This window comes from Mustela putorius, unplaced genomic scaffold, assembly GCF_011764305.1.
Source record: "Mustela putorius furo isolate JIRA1106 unplaced genomic scaffold, ASM1176430v1.1 tig00000145_pilon_pilon_pilon, whole genome shotgun sequence".
Taxonomy (NCBI): domain Eukaryota; kingdom Metazoa; phylum Chordata; class Mammalia; order Carnivora; family Mustelidae; genus Mustela; species Mustela putorius.
Window position 1 is genome coordinate 22,948,786 of NW_025421294.1, and position 16,660 is coordinate 22,965,445.

Here is a 16,660-nt window from a genome sequence, read left to right on the forward strand (position 1 = left end):
CTAACTGCCATTATCCCACCTAGTATAAATTTTTTTAAAGATATTTTTCATACCTAGATGATTCACTTGGGTCTCTTATGTATTCTGTTTTTCTACTCATCATATTCATGTCTCCCTTTATGTCTTTCAATATACCATTTATAATTGCAGCTTTAAGGTCCTTTTACAGTAATTCTATCATCACTGTCATTTCTGGATTTGTTTCTATTGATCGTTTCTTTCCCACAGATTATTGGTTATATTATCCTGCCTTTTTTGCAAATGTGATTATTCTTTTACTTTAAAATTTTTATTACTGAAGCATAGTTGACATATAGTTGATACTCTGAAGTACTTTCATGTTTACAACATAATGATTTGATTCTATACGTTACTCCATGCTCTCCAAGACAAATGCAGGTGCCATCTGCCACCAAACAATATTATTACAACGTTAATGACTAGATTCCCTGTGCCGTAATTTTCATCCCTGTGACGACTTTATCACTGGAACTCTGTACCTCTTAACCCCTCTCACCTATTTTTTGCTCACCTCCCACTGCTTCCCCTCAGGAAATCACTAGTCTGTTCTCTGCATTTATTTATGAGTTTATTTGTTCATTTTGGTTTTATTTTATTTTTTTTTAGAGAGAAAGCAAGCAAGGAAGAGTATGTGAGTGGGGTTGGGGGTGGCAAAAGGAGAGCGAAAGAATCTTTTTTTAAAAGATTTTATTCATCAGAGAGCAAGAGTGAGCATGAGAGTACAAGCAGGGGAGCCTCAGGTAGACGGAGAAGCAGGCTTCCCACTGAGCAAGGAGCTCGATGTGGGACTTGATCCCAGGACCCCTGGGATCATAACCTTAGCCAAAGGCAGACACTTAACCAACTGAGCCACTCAGGTACCCCCCCCACCCCGCCGCTTTTTGAAAGATTTTATTTATTGGAGAGAATCTTAAGCAGACTCCAAAACCAGAGTAGGGCCTGACATGGGGCTCAATCTCATGGTCCTTAACTGAAATCTCATGACCTGAGCTGAAATCAAGAGTTGGACACTTAACTGACTGAGCCACCCAGGCACCCCTTTATTATTTTTTTAATTAAAAGAATTTTTTGGGGGGCACCTGGGTGGCTCAGTGGGTTAAAGCCTCTTCCTTCGGCTCGGGTCATGATCTCAGGGTCCTGGGATCGAGTCCCACACCAGGCTCTCTGCTCAGCAGGGAGCCTGCTTCTCTCTCTCTCTGCCTGCCTCTCTGCCTACTTGTGATCTCTGTCAAATAAATAAATAAAATCTTTAAAAAAAAAAAGAATTTTAAGTAGTTTCTATGCCCAATGTGGGGCTTGACCTTGTCCCCGAGATCAAGACTTGCATGGTCTGATTGAACCAGCCAGGTGTCCCTGTTTTGTTTTTGAGATTTCACATAGAAGTGAAAAATATGGTATCTATCTTTGTCTGATTTATTTCACTTAGTGCAATACTCTTTAAGTACATCCATGTTGTTCCAAGTGGCAAGATGTCCTTATTTATGGCAGAGTAGTATTTTATCCCGTCCCATTTTCTTTATCCATTCATCAACAGATGGACACTTGGGTTGCTTCCATATCTTGCCTATTGTAAACAGCAATGCAGTAAACATAGTGGTACATTTTTTTGAATTAGCATATCCATTTTCTTTGGAGGGCCTCCATACTGTTTTCCATAGTGACTACACCAATTTAAATTCTCACCAATAGCACATGAGGGTTCCTTTTTCTCCATTCTCCCCAACAGTTGTTATTTCTTGTCTTTTTGATACTTGCCCTTCTGACATGTGTGACATAGGATCTCATTGTGGTTTTGGTCTGCATTTACCTGATGGGAATAATGTGGAACATGTCTTCATGTGTCTGCTGGCCATCTGTATGCCTTCTCTGAAAAAATGTCTATGCAGGTCCTCTGCCCATTTTTTAACCAGACAGGTTTTTTGTTTTGGTTTTGGGGGGGGGGCATTGATATAAGTCATCTATATAGTTTGGATATTAACCCTTTATTGGATATATCACTTGCAAATATTTTCTTCCGTTCAGGAGGCTGCCGTTTTGCTTTGTTGATGGTTTCCTTTGCTGTGGAAAAGCTTTTTATTTTGGTATAGTCCCAACAGTTTATTTTTCTTTTGTTTCCCTTGCCTGAGGAAACATATTCAGAAAAATGTTGCTAAGGCCAATACTCAAGGGATTACTGCCTATGTTCTCTTACATGTGTTTTATGGTTTTGGGTCTCACATTTAGTTATTTAATCCATTTTGAGTTTATTTTTGTTTATGGTGTTAAGACAATGGTCTGGTTTCATTCCTTTGCAAGTAGTTGTCCAGTACCAAAGAGACTCATACCTGCTCCTTCCTCCCTCCCTCCTTCTTCCTTCCCTTATTTCTTTCTCTTTCATTCTCTTTCTTTCTCAAGTCAACTCTATCCCCAGTGTGGGGCTCACATTCATGACCCTGAGATCAAGAGTTGCATGCTCTACTGAGCCAGCCAGTTGCCTCCCGGTTTTTCATGACTAAATGCAGAGTTTTTTAACTTTATTGTTTCAGAATGCTGGATTTTGTCGTAATCCTTTCAAGAATGTTTGGTTTTAGTCTGGTGCATAGTTAAGTAGCCTGCAGATCAGTTGGATCCTTCCTAGGCTTGCTTTACACTATGTTATCTCCAGAGCCCCCTTTATTCTGGAACTACATTAGTCCCACTGTCAAACTGTGACCCTTCTGGACTCTTCCCAGTGTCTTTCTGGTAGCAATACAAATGGTAAGTTATGGAAATTATTACGTCAATTGGTTTCTGAAGGTTCCTTTTTGGGCCTCGTATATGTGCAGATCACTATACAGCCAAAAACCGAGGTGACCGCTCTGCGATCTCCGCTCTGTTCTTTATGTGCAGCTCTAAGGTCTTTAGCACACTGCCTTACTCTTCTCAGACTCTGATCTCTGTCTCAGCTCAGTGAGACTGCCAACAGTTTTAGTTGCTCTTCCCTCTACTGCAGCCTGGAAACTGTCTACAGGCAGTAAACCGGAGAAATTGTAGGATTTGCCTTGGTTCTTCCCTTCTCTTACAGATCACAGATTCATGCTGCCTGCTGTCCAATGTCTAAAACTGTGGATTCATACATTTAGTCTCGTTTTCTTGTTTATGGCAGGAGGGCAATTCCTGTGGAAGTTAACCTTTCATGGGCAGAAGTGGAAGATCTGATAGCTACGTAACACACAGTTAAGTAGTGGATGTTAGGCCCTGTGCTAACCACTTAAATATCTCATTTAATCCTCACAACAATGCCGAGAAAGAAGTACTCATGTCACCTTTGTTTTATAGATAAGGAAATTGAGACTCTAGTGATTAAGAAACTAGCTCAAGATACCACAGTTGGCGTAATAAGCTGTGAAAGGAGGTTTCAAATCCCAGTAGCATAAGCTCTAAACCACTGGATTCCAATGGCTGCAGAATATCTCAGAAGAGGGAAGAATGAGGAGGTCAAGGGGCAAGAAGGTTTTCAGGTTAAGTAGTAAGATAAAGGACAAAAGGAAGCAAAAGATCTGAATAGTCATTTTTCCAAAGATAAACAGAGAGCCAATAAGCACGTGAAAAGAAGCTCAACACCAACAATCATCAGAGAAATGTAAACCAAAATCACACAATGTGATAGGGACTCTTTCCTATAAACAAAAAGGCAGACAACAGGGGCACCTGAATGGCGCAGTGGGTAAAGCCTCTGCGTTTGGCTCAGGTCATGATCTCAGCGTCCTGGGATCTGCTTGGCAGGGAGCCTGCTTCCCCCTCTCTCTGCCTGCCTCTTTGCCTACCTGCGATCTCTCTCCAGAGATCAAATAAATAAATAACATCTTGGAAAAAAAAAAAGGCAGACAATATTAAGTGTTTTTAAGAGGGGAAAAACTGGAACCCTTGTGCATTGCTGGTGGGATTATAAAATGATATAGCTACTCTGGAATACAATTTGACAGTTCCTGAAAGGGTTAAATTAGAACTTCCATTTAGCCCATCAATTCCACTCTAAGCATATACTCAAAAGAAATGAAAACCTATGTTCACACAAAACACCTGTGCACAAATGTTCATAGTGGTACTTTTCATAATAGCTCAGAATGGAAACAACCTACATGTCCATCAGAACGGATAAACACAATGTAGTATATCCATACAATGGAATATTATTTGGCAATACAAAATAATAAGTTAATGATATGTGCTATAGCATGGATGAAGTTTTAAAACAGTATGCTGAAGTAAAAGGTCAAAGGTGGCCAAATATTGTATGATTCCATTTATAAGACAGGTACACAACAGGTAATTCAACAGAGATGAGAAAATAAGTAGATTAATGGTTACCAAGGGCTGAGCAAAGAGAGAATATAGTTATTGCTATTATGTACAACATTTCTTTTTGGAGCAACCAGAGTGAAATTTGATAGTGGAAATGGTTGCACAACCTTGAGAATATACTAAAAACTTTTGAATTGTACACCTTAAAAGGGTGAATTTTAGAGCATGTGAGTTATATAGTAACATCAATAAAGATGTTGTTTAAAAAAAAAGAGAGAGAGAGAAAAAACAGAAGGTAAAGAATAACCCTTCTTGGCTTCTTTTAGCCTACCCAGTCAGGTTGGAATACTGGCAACTGTTAAGGCCTCACAATGCAAGAAAAATGAGGGAAGCTAAGCAGTTCAAGAAGGGGCACAAACCCATTCTGGCTTCAAGTCCCATACCTCCAATGACAGGTTACCTTTAGAACTGAACAGGACAATATTTGCTCACCACTGCGTGGACGGCTTTTTCTGAGCCTGTAACAGTCAAGGCAGACCCCAAATCCACATTTGCGACAAACCCAGTGGATGTTGAAGAGAGTTGTTTCACATACATCACACATCTCCCGTACACCACGCACTGCTCGCTTCCATGCCACTTTCTCTGGTGGAAAGAGGAAGAGGAATATTGTTGGCGTTGATCATTGTGAATAACAGCAAAAGACCCCAGATCCACTGACTGCTACTCGAACTGCTTTTATCCAGCAATAAAACTCAAAGATGTAAGAAGTCAGTGTTTCTATAAATGTTAAGAGAAAGAAAATAGATGCTACTGCTAATATTTCTGAACAAGTGTCAACGAAAACAAATGCCCCATGTTTTTACTTAAGATAATGTAAAAATTTCAATTTGGGGGAGTTTGAAGTAAGAGGATTCTTCACTTGAAGTGTATGGAAAATTTTCACAGGAGAATTCTCCTTGGGTATAGTATCTCACAGACATGAAATATCAAAAATATGTGAACAATGGTGGGGTCTAGGTGTGAAACATGGTACCCAGTAGTGCTTCTTCTTTCACAAACCATGTATCACTTACTATCACAAACTGGTTCAAAGCAAACTGAAAATATTCAGGGTGACCCAAACCCAGACAGGGATCAAGGAGGGAATGAGGTCTGCTGGATATAGTTAGGGCATCAGCTACTTAGTTTGCTACAAAGAAAAGTCTTATCAGTCTTAGCTCATCCACAGAAAATGCCACCTGCCACCCCTACCACTCCTCCTTTAAGCAACAAAAAATTGAAGTTCTTAAGCAGGAGTGCCAGGAAAACAAGCAAGAGGGTGTCTTACGGTGTGGCTCCACCATCATCATTGCCTCCTTCTCGGACATCACAAGCTGGCAGAACTGGTCCCCAACGTTAGCCAGGATGTATTTTGAGGTCTCTAGGTCTATTCCTTCTGCTAGGGAGGAAGAGGGAATCCACAGGTTCATGGCATCAGGGTCACTTTGCTGGGGACTCAGAAATCCCTCCACACGGAGCACCCCCTTCCGAGTGAAGATCAACCTGAGATAGGAAGGTAGATAATCAAATACATGGTAAACAGCAGCAGCCAAGCAAACTGATACACACCTAAAACCCTAGGAGCTAAAAACATTAGGTAGGACGTAAGAGCAATCAGCATGCAGTATTTTCACCCTGGAAGGCATCTGGCTGGCTCCGCTGGAAGGGCATCCAACTCTTTACCTTGGGGTTGCAAGTTCAATGCCCAAATTGGATGCAGACATACTTAAAGAAAAAGAAAAAAATTTCTACTCTATTTCATCAACACAGTATGCATTCTCTTCACTAGCAGAAAGACCTGTGAACACTTACTATGTCTGCATTCTTTAAAAAACTGATCTCAGGGGCGCCTGGGTGGCTCAGTGGGTTAAAGCCTCTGCCTTCGGCTCGGGTCATGATCTCAGGGTCCTGTGATTGAGCCCCACATCGGGCTCTCTGCTCTGCAGGGAGCCTATTTCCTCCTCTCTCTCTCCCTGCCTCTCTGCCTACTTGTGATCTCTATCTGTCAAATAAGTAAATAAAATCTTAAAAAAAAAAAAAAACAAAAAAAAAACCCAAAACTGATCTCAGGGGTGCCTGGGTGGCTCAATCATTAAGTGTGTGCCTTCGGCTCAGGTCATGATCCCAGGGTTGTGGGATCAAGCCCCGCATCGGGCTCCCTGCTCAGTGGGAAGCCTGCTTCTCCCTCCCCCAATCCCCTTGCTTGTGTTCCTTCTTTCACTGTCAAATAAATAAAATCTTAAAAAGAGAAATAAATAAGTTCATAAAGCAGGGTACTTTAAAAAATAAAACAAAATAAAAATAAAAAGCTGTCCTCAGGGGACACCTGGGTGGCTCAAGTCAGTCAAGCGTGTCTTCAGCTCAGGTCAAGACTGGGATCCAGTCCCGCATCTGGCTCCTTGCTCAGCTAGGAAACTTGCTTCTCCCTCTGTCTACTGCTCTCTCTGCTTGTGTTCACTCTTGCTCTGACTCTCTCTCTGACAAATAAGTAAATAAAACCTTTATTTAAAAAAAAAAAAAAAAAGCTGTCCTCATATACTGCCCTGCAATTTCTCTATCTGCCTGTTTGACATGTGCACCCACACCACTGACCATGACCAGAGGAAAACAGCCATGCTCACTGTCACACTTGAAATTCATGTCTACCTAAGTTAGGTGAGCTCTTCATGTTGCCTCCCAGTCACAACAGTTTCCTGATGCACACTCTCCTAGATGCCTGTTTCATATCCTCACCTTTCTTTTCTAACCTCTAGTGTAATTTCTCCCATAAGGACCTTGCTATGTATTCCACTGAGAAAATACAAAGAACCAGAAGAGATGTCCCGTAAGCTCCCCCCACCATACTACCAGGCCTTCCTGCAACTGTGCTTATGCTCCTCCATCTGACCTGCTGCTGCTAGGAATGAACTAGGTCCCAACCAAGACTCATCTCTCCACCTATGCTCTACAACCTATCCTCTTGCATAGGCATCACATCACATACTCTCTTGTCTACATCTTCTGGTTTCCTCCCTACTGAATCACTCTGGTATTTAAACTTGCAATCTCAAAAATCCTCTCAATCCCACACCCTCCTCTTTTTATCTGTTTGTAAGAGCAACATTTCTTTAGAGTTGTCTAAACTGTCAACAGTTCCTCTTCCCTTTTATTTTCTCTTCATCCGGCTCCTATCAGGCTTCCCCCCACCATGACATACCAAAACTGTTTCTGACAAGGTCATTTGCCCCCTTAAATCCAATGATCATTTTCAGTCCTTATCTGACCTGACTCAATCCCCATTATTTGCCACAGTTCATTATTCCTTCCTGGAAATATTTTCTTCATTTGCCTTCCAGGACACCTTACTGGCTGTTCTTTCTGAACCTCCTTTACCAGCTCCTCCTCATCTTTCTAGTCTCTCAATATTGCAGAACTTCAGGATTGGTCCTAGGAATGTTTCTCTTTTCTAACTACACCTGGACTCCTCAAGCAGATACACAGCCTTTTTTTTTTTTTAATTAAGATTTTCTTTCTTTCTTTCTTCCTTTCTTCCTTCCTTTCTTTCATTCTTTCCCAGAGCACAAGCAGGAGGACTGGAAGAGGGAGAAGGCGGCTCCCCACACCAAGCAGGGAGCCTGATGCAGGGCTCGATCCCAGGACCTTGGGATCATGACCTGAGCCGAAGGCAGATGCTTAACCAACTGAGCCCCCAGGTGCCCAGACATACAGCTTTAAATACCCTGTGACATTAAAATTTTTAACCTCCTGCCTGGACTTTCCCCCTCAATTCAGGAGTTAAGTTTCCAGCTGCCCTTTCAACATCTTCATCTAGAAATCTTAACAGGCATCTCAAATTTAAAAAGCCCAAATTAAAGTTCTCCTTTTCTTCCCCAAACCTGCTTTTCCCTGAGAAATCTCCTTAGCAGTAAATGGCAATCCTACTCTTCCAGTTTTTACGTCAAAAGCTATAGAAACATCTTTGACTTCATTCCTTGTTTCATACTCCTCATCTAACCCATCAGAAAATCATGAGTTCTCCCTTTAAAATATATTCTTTAGGGCCGCCTGGGTGGCTCAGTGGGTTAAGCCTCTGCCTTCGGCTCAGGTCATGGTCTGAGTCCTGGATCGAGCCCTGCATCGGGCTCTCTGCTAGGTGGGGAGCCTGCTTCCCCACCCCCTCTCTGCCTGCTTCTCTGCCTACTTGTGATCTCTCTCTCTGTCAAATAATAAATAAAATCTTTAAAAAATATATATATATATATCTATATATAAAATATATTCTTTCCTTTTTTTTTTTTAGGATTTTATTTATTTATTTTACAAACAGAGAGAGCAGAAGCAGGGGGGAGCAGCAGGCAGAGGAAGAACCGACTGAGCCACCCAGAGACCCACTCAAGATATATCCTTAATCCAACCAGACTCATCACTTTTATCAGCAGGCCACCATCACCTCTCACCTGGATAATTCCAACAACCTCCTTACTTCTCTGTGTTTCTGCCTCTGCCTCAATATAATCTATTCTCAAGAAGGCAATTACAGTGATCCTTTAAAACATTCCCCAGTGTCACTCATCAGCTCAAAACCTTCAGTGACTTCTCTTTCAACACAAAAGCCAAGCCCCTTAGAGTATTCCTTTAAAATACGGACAGATGGGGCAGCTGGGTCGCTCAGTTGTTAAGTGTCTGCCTTTAACTCAGGTCAAGTCCCTAATCAGGCTCCCTGCTCAGGAGGAAGCCTGCTTCTCCCTCCCCCACACCCTTCCTTGTGTTCCCTCTCTTGCTGTCACTCTCTCTGTCAAATAAATAAAATCTTAGAAAAAGAAAAAATGGACCCATTGTTAACTCTATGACCTCAAATCTATCTTTTCCCCCACTCTATCTTTTTGCCACCCTAGCTCCACAAGCATACCAGGAATACTGCAGCCTTAGGACAGTTGCTCTTGTGCCTTCTACCTGGAATACTTGTCTCCCAGGAAAATGTGCAAACTACTCCTTGGCCTCCTCAAGGTCTTTACTCAAATCTCAGTTTCTAAAATCATCCTATTTAAACTACAGCTTCTCTTAACCTCCCCTTACTTCAATCCTCTTCTGTCTTTATTTTTTTCATAGTTACTATCAGCTCACATGACTTATAATTAATTAATTATTAATTGATTATTAATTATTATTATTAAATAAGTATTTAATCTCCCTCCTCAGCAACCTCCTAAGGTCTGGATCTTTATGGTTTTATATGCTGTTTAACCCTCAGTGCCCACAACAATGTCTGGCACACAGTTAAGTGCTCAGTAAATATTTGCTGAGTGAATCCATACTATGTGGATAAATCATTTGGATTTATTTTACAAATGAAGAATTCCTGAAAGGTCATTTAGATGAAATTCTTCTGCCTTTGGCTTAGGTCATCATCCCAGGGTCCTAGGATGGAGGCCTGCATGGGGCTCCCTGCTCAGTGGGGAGTCTGCTTACCCCTCCCCCACACCCCCTGCTGTGTTCCTTCTCTCGCTGTCTCTCTGTCAAATAAATAAATAAAATCTTCAGAAGAAATTAGAAGAAGAGGGGCGCCTGGGTGGCTCAGTGGGTTAAGCCGCTGCCTTCGGCTCAGGTCATGATCTCAGGGTCCTGGGATCGAGTCCCGCATAGGGTTCTCTGCTCAGCGGGGAGCCTGCTTCCCTCTCTCTCTCTCTCTCTCTGCCTGCCTCTCTGCCTCCTTGTGATCTTTGCCTGTCAAATAAATAAATAAAATCTTTAAAAAAAAAAAAAAGAAATTAGAAGAAGAATTTCTAAGTTTATCAAACAGAAGAAAAGTAACTAAAAGCATTTGTTAGGTAAAAGCAGGGGACATTCCCAGGATTTGTCAGTTATCTCTATTTCAAGGACAATTCCCATTATCTCCTAATCTTCCCTCTTCCTTTCTCAGAGAGTCAAGTTACTTTATTTTTTTTTAAGATTTTATTTATTTATTTGACAGAGATTTTATTTATTTATTTGACAGAGAGAGGAATCACAAGTAGGAAGAGAGAGGGAGAAGCAGGCTCTCTGCGCAGCTCGATCCTGTGACCCTGAGGTCATGAGCAGAGCCAAAGGCAGAGGCTTAACCCACTGAGCCACCCAGGCTCCCAAGTTACTTTAGTACCTAAAAGGAGTAAGTGGTCAGGCACATATACACCACAACACGCATCTTTCTGCTTATACCACTGGTTTCAAATGGAACCCAAGTTAGGAATAACGTAACAAAGCTCAGGGGCCTGCAGCTCAGACTGTTCAGCTTCAATTCCCTTGGGACAAAGCCACCAGTCACTTCACAACCCAAGCACCTGAGTGGCTCCTATGGCAGAGCAAAGACCCCAGAACCAAGGGGTTAAGGAAAACAAAGAAAAGATGTGAGATTCAGAGAGAGTGGGAAATGGAAACTGGGAAGGAGACAGAGACGGGTTTGGGTACCTCCGGAAGTGAAAGAAGCGGCAGGCCACAGTGGAATCATCTTGCTCCTGTTCTTTAAATTTCCGATACCGCTCCAGGCGGCACTCCCGACACTTGTGCAGGTGAGGGGCTACATTGATGCAGGACCCATCCTGCAGGAAGGGCTCTCCAGACTGTTTGAGCTTTTTCACCTTGCTCACATCTTTCAGCACTGATTGGCCAACTGTGGAAAGTGAATGGGGAGAAACAGCTGGTCATGATTGGTATTGAGACCCAATAACATGATCCTCCAGGTGTTACATTCTTGTCCTGACCTGGCTCATTCTTCCTTGCCATGGCTTGGCTTGTGCCTACCAGACCCACCCTTGACAGAAAGGGAGGGAGCAAAGAAGCTTAACTGGAAGCTAAGGACCATGGAGAGAATTTGTGGGCAGTGTCCCACTGCAAGGAAACAACTGTGGCATGGGTGAGAAAAACTCAAGAAAGCAGAAAGTAGCCACTTGCCTCTAGCCTCTGGGGATACAACTATTCTACTAACAACAACTCTTGTACCCCCATTAGGATACCAATTCCTAATGACAACAGTTACTTTTCACCATTCGACTTTCTTAGATACTTGCCCGTATGTAATTCTGGACCATAACCTCACAGCATCGGAGTTAATGGCTTTTGGAAGAAGTGTTAAAACTTTATATGTGTAACAGAGAGAAGCAAATTTGAGGGGTGATTCTTTTTGCTAAAGTAATTCTATGAAAGGCTGTACACAGTATCTCCTCTAAATTAAAGAGGATAGGCCAAAGGGAAGAAAGAGATGAGAAAAACACCAGGAAAGAGCTCCTGAGCAAAAGGGATATCAAGGGTACTCTTCTGATAGTATCCCTCTTTAGTAACACTGCTGGGTTAGATGCAATCCTGCCCTGAACCATAAGGTTGGATGAGGGGCCTCTACTGGGCCCTTCTGGCTATTTTATTTCACGTGATTATAGAACTTTCCATCAAAGGAAGGGCTTCTGCTGCCCAGGAGCACAATAGGTGGGCATTCGAGGCCAGTGCCAGAGCCAAGGCAATGGATAACCCCAGCAAGATCACCTTTCAGGGGGGCGGTCCGCGGTCGGCCCTTTGGGGCCTGCTTCCCTTTGCCTTTGCCCAGCAATAGCTCAGCATTTCGCTCCCCATTGGGGCCCAACTTCCCCATTAGGTGCTCTGGAATCCCCTTCATGCCCGTCTTGGCCTGCAGCTGCTCCTCAGAATCGCTCAAATCTGACAGGTCACTGTTGGTACTGGAGTCCGAATCCTGTCTGCAAGCCAAGCTTCGCTCATCCAGTGAGAACCTTTTCACAGCTTCAAAAGGAGCTTTGTTCTCCTGTGAAAAATCTGCTGGGGAGGACAGAAAGCTGCCTGAGTGCCTGCCAAAGACGTTACTAAAGGTTTTGAGGAGGGGATTGTCCTGCTGCCCAGGCCCCACAGTTGGCCTCTCCTCTGTGGGGCTGGAGGAGAGAGTAGGCATCTCAATGGGCTGGGTGAGGCTGCTGGTGGGCGAGCTGGAGCGGCCGTTCCCCATGGCAGAGAGGCTTGGACCTCCGGTGGTAAGAGCTGAGCCCAAAACACTGGACACCAGTTTAGAGGAGTCAGTTGTGATGAAGAGGGTTTTCTTCTTTGCTAAGGATGCCGAATCTGCAGAGGAGTGAGACTCGGGCCAGCTGGCTGCGGCTTTAGAGGTGACTGTGGTAGCAGAGGAAGAGCTACCTGATGCCTGAGATGCAAAGCTGCTGAAAGGGCTATGTTCAACTTTCTCCACAAATGCAAGGAAAGGGTTAGAGGGCTCTTCTCGGGATAGTTTAGGGGGCTGTAAAAATAGATTTTCATGACTCTCTGGGGTGCGGGGATTTAGGAGGCTCCGTGGGAAGGCTGGCGTGAGGGTGGGCATGGACTCTGCAGGCATCTTCCGATCCACAGAGCTGCCAGCCTTAGAGCCTGATTTAGTGTCTGCTCCAAGAGTGGATCTGCCTTTACACAGGCTCTCAAGGCTTTGTTTGAATGAGTCTCGACTGGAGGAATCATCAGCCAAACTCTCTGAAACGGTAGTGAAGTAGTTACTGGTGGGTAAGGTTTGGGACATGCACTGAAAAAACAAGTTTTTGGAGAGATCAGAGTCTTTCTGAGACTCTGGTGCAGAGCTACAGCCAAAAGAGAAGCCCAAAGGTTTGTTTTCTGTGGCTAGAACCCCATTGGACTGGCTCCTTCCACTTCCAAAAGTCAAAGGTTGTGATGAACTTGGGAGAGATGCTCCAAATCCAGAAGAGGCCAGAACGGTATTTCTTGAATTCTGAAAAGAAGATAGCCAGAGTTAGTGATGCTGCCTTCTCTTGACAACCCTGTCACCTCTTTTCTGGACTTAGGCAAATGTTTCTTGTGGGTCCAATCAACTTTTCTCTCCTACAATTCCATGAAAACTGCTCTTAAAAACTACATCTCACCAGCATTAATGAAGAAACCTGCCACCCACCACATAGAGGGCATCTTTAACACAAGAGAGCTCTTAGAGATAGCAGGATGTTCATCCTACCACTCCCTTGGTTGTTAGCCAACTGGCTATCATAGCTCCAGGAAGCTGTGTAGGCTTCTTAGTTTCTATTTGGCAATGGAAACTCTACTAGGAGCAGGAGAAAAGGGTTCCTGAACAGACAGACAGACAGAGCTTTCACTATGAAATGAATTTAGGGGCCCTGTAATATTAATCCACTTCAATGACCTCAGCTATTGTCAAAGTTTTGATTTATTTAAAAGTTTTGATTCATTTAAACTACCTGCCCATCTTACAAAAGTGACTTCCATCCCATGACAAGCCCACTGCACATTAAGGAAAAAATTCTCTTTATTAGTCTGAAACTCCCCAAGATGGATTGTTTTAGAATCTGGCCATTTATTTATGAGTCCAAATCTGTTTCAATTAAAGTTAGACCTAAAGACATAATTAGAAAGCACACTCATGGGGAGCCTCTGTGGCTCAGTCAGTTAGCCATCCGACTCTTGATCTTGGCTCAGGTCTCGATCTCAGGGTTGTGAGTTCAAGCCCTGCACTGGGCTCCATGCCGGGCATGGAGCCTACATTAAAAACTTAAAAAAAAAAAAGAAAAAAGCAAAAAGCACACTCATCACTGAACCCTTTTGTTATCATTAGGATCTAACAAGCCTCCAAACAGAAGAACTACAGATACTCATACACCCACCAAACATTAAGTACTCAGCCTAACAAACTGAAGAATGAAAAAACATTCCTTTTTTTTCACCTTGAAAATGTTAACTTCTGCATGTGAATAAAAGGTGTGTGTGTAAAGAAGGGCAGGATCCCTTTCATATACACATCCAGGTCTGAACACTTAAAATCAACTTTCAGGTAGGAGAGACTGCTATCTCTGGACATTCATTTTAAAACATTGGTAACAAAAATTATTCCAGTACTGCTTAACGGGTATCAGGCTTGCTTCTGGGATGATGAAAATTTTTGGAACTAGAAAGTACTATCGGTTGCACGACACTGTGGATGTACTAAATACCACGTATTATAACATTTTAAATAGTTAAAATGGTAAAAATTTTTTAAAAAGATTTTATTTATTTATTTGACAGAGAGAGAGATCTCAAGTAGGCAGAGAGGCAGGCAGAGAGAGAGGAGGAAGCAGGCTCCCCACTGAGTAGAGAGCCCGATACGGGGCTCGATCCCAGGACCCTAAGATCATGACCTGAGCTGAAGGCAGAGGCTTAACCCACTGAGCCACCCAGGCACCCCTAAAATGGTAAATTTAATGGTTACTTTTCCACAATTCAAAAAATTTTTATTCCATATAAAGGAAATGGCTATTGTCCAAAAGGGGGGTGTTGTTTACTTAAAGTATTCTTTAAATATGCAAGAGTCTAGGTTAGGACTTTGAGGGTGGCACAGGCACATGAGAACCATGCAGGTTCTCATGCAGGGTACCTGTGGCTTGCCTCCAGTTGACATCTGCTACAGAGGTTGCTTCATGGCATTTCTGAATTAAAAACCTGAAGTTTGTTTGTTTGTTAATTTATTTAAAGGTAAACTTGACACCCAACGTGTGGCTCGGAGATCAAGACTCGCTCTACTGACTGAGCCAGACAGGTGCCCCATTATTCTTTTTCCTTTCCTTCCCACCAATCAACAGCTACTGCCTTAAATGTCCTCCCAATAAAAAAGAAGAGAATAGAAAGACACACCCCTAATGACCAGCTTTTGTTTCTTTCTCTCTTTCTTTTTTTAGACTTTATTTATTTACCTCATAGAGAGAAAGTGAGAAAGAGAGAACACACAAGTGTGGGGAGGGCAGAAGGAGAGGGAGAAGCAGACCCTTGGGTAAGCAGGGAGCAGGATGCTGGCCCTGATTCCAGGACCCTAAAATCATGACCTGAGGCAAAGGCAGACACTTAACTGACTGAGCCACCCACCCTGGCTATAATTTCATTAGCAGAATTTGGCCAGGAGCCTTGACACCTGCATGACTCTAACAATCCAGCATGGGTAGCTCAGGTTTCACTACTAAAGTTACTCTTTAAAAATAAATATACAGGGGGTGCTTGGGTGGTTCAGTGGGTTGAGGCCTCTGCCTTCGGCTCAGGTCATGATCCCAGGGTCCTGGAATCAAACCTCACACTGGGCTCAGTACTTAGCAAGGATCTACTTCCCCTCTGCCCCTCCCCACACTCAGGCACTCTCTCTCTGAAATAAATTAATCTAAAAAATAAAAATTAAAAAGAAGTGCTGCATGACATTTAAAAAAAATTTTTTATAAACATATAATTTTATCCCCAGGGGTACAGGTCTGTGAATCGCCAGGTTTACATGTATGACATATTTTTTTTTTAAAGATTTTATTTATTTATTTGATAGACGGAGATCACAAGTAGGCAGAGAGGCAGGCAGAGAGAGAGGAAGGGAAGCAGGCTCCCCACTGAGCAGAGAGCCCGATGTGGGGCTCGATCCCAGGACCCTGGGATCATGACCTGAGCCGAAGGCAGAGGCTTAACCCACTGAGCCACCCAGGTGCCCCATGCATGACATATTTTTAAAAAAACTTTTAGGGGCGCCTGGGTGGCTCAGTGGATTAAGCTGCTGCCTTCGGCTCGGGTCATGATCTCAGTGTCCTGGGATTGAGCCCCGCATTGGGCTCTCTGCTCAGCAGGGAGCCTGCTTCCCCCTCTGTCTCTGCCTGCCTCTCTGCCTACTTGTGATCTCTCTCTCTGTCAAATTAAAAAAAAAAAAAAAATTAGGTTGCTAAAATAAATAAATAAATAAATAAATAAATAAATAAACTTTTAAAAGCACTAAAGTGTTGGGGCACCTGGGTGGCTCAGTCGGTTAGGCATCTGCCTTTGGCTCAGGTCATGATTCCAGGGTCCTGGGATTGAGTCCTGCTTCGGCCTCCCTACTCAGTGGGGAGACCCTGCTTCTCTCTCTCCCTTTGCTAATCCCCCTACTTGTGCTCTCTTGCTCACTCGTCCTCTCTCAAATAAATAAAATCTTAAAAAAAAAATGCACTGGGGCAACTGGGTGGCTCAGTGGGTTAAAGCCTCTGCCTTCGGCTCAGGTCCTGATCCCAGGGTCCCGGAATGGAGACCCACATTGGGCTCTCTGCTCAGCAGGGGGCCTGCTTCCCCACTCTCTGCCTGCCTCTCTGCCTACTTGTAATCTCTGTCTGTCAAATAAATAAATAAATAAAAATATACACATGAATGAAAAATAATTTGGATGGCCTTTTACTTTCCTTTAAATGATTAAATTTTAAATCCTTTTCTTGTAAGAAAGTTATGACAAAGTGATTTCACCTTAATTTTTAGGGCAAGAAGTTTCCTGGGGACTGTGTCCCTATTTTAGATTTGACTTCACAGTGGAAATTTCCATTTCTGTACTTTTAAA

At 43.1% G+C, this 16,660-nt stretch overlaps 1 protein-coding gene across 2 annotated transcripts in view; it reads right to left on the bottom strand.

The window, feature by feature from the left end:
* Window positions 1-16,660, bottom strand: part of KDM3B (lysine demethylase 3B) — a 69,709-nt gene that overhangs the window by 22,276 nt on the left and 30,773 nt on the right. For both annotated transcript variants that reach the window (XM_045075452.1, XM_004744872.2), the window contains exons 8-11: window positions 11,818-13,054; window positions 10,750-10,951; window positions 5,615-5,829; window positions 4,777-4,929 (exon numbers count right to left, since the gene is read on the bottom strand). In XM_045075452.1, the coding sequence (XP_044931387.1) occupies window positions 4,777-4,929; window positions 5,615-5,829; window positions 10,750-10,951; window positions 11,818-13,054 (1,807 nt within the window). The remainder of the gene's footprint in view (window positions 1-4,776; window positions 4,930-5,614; window positions 5,830-10,749; window positions 10,952-11,817; window positions 13,055-16,660) is intronic.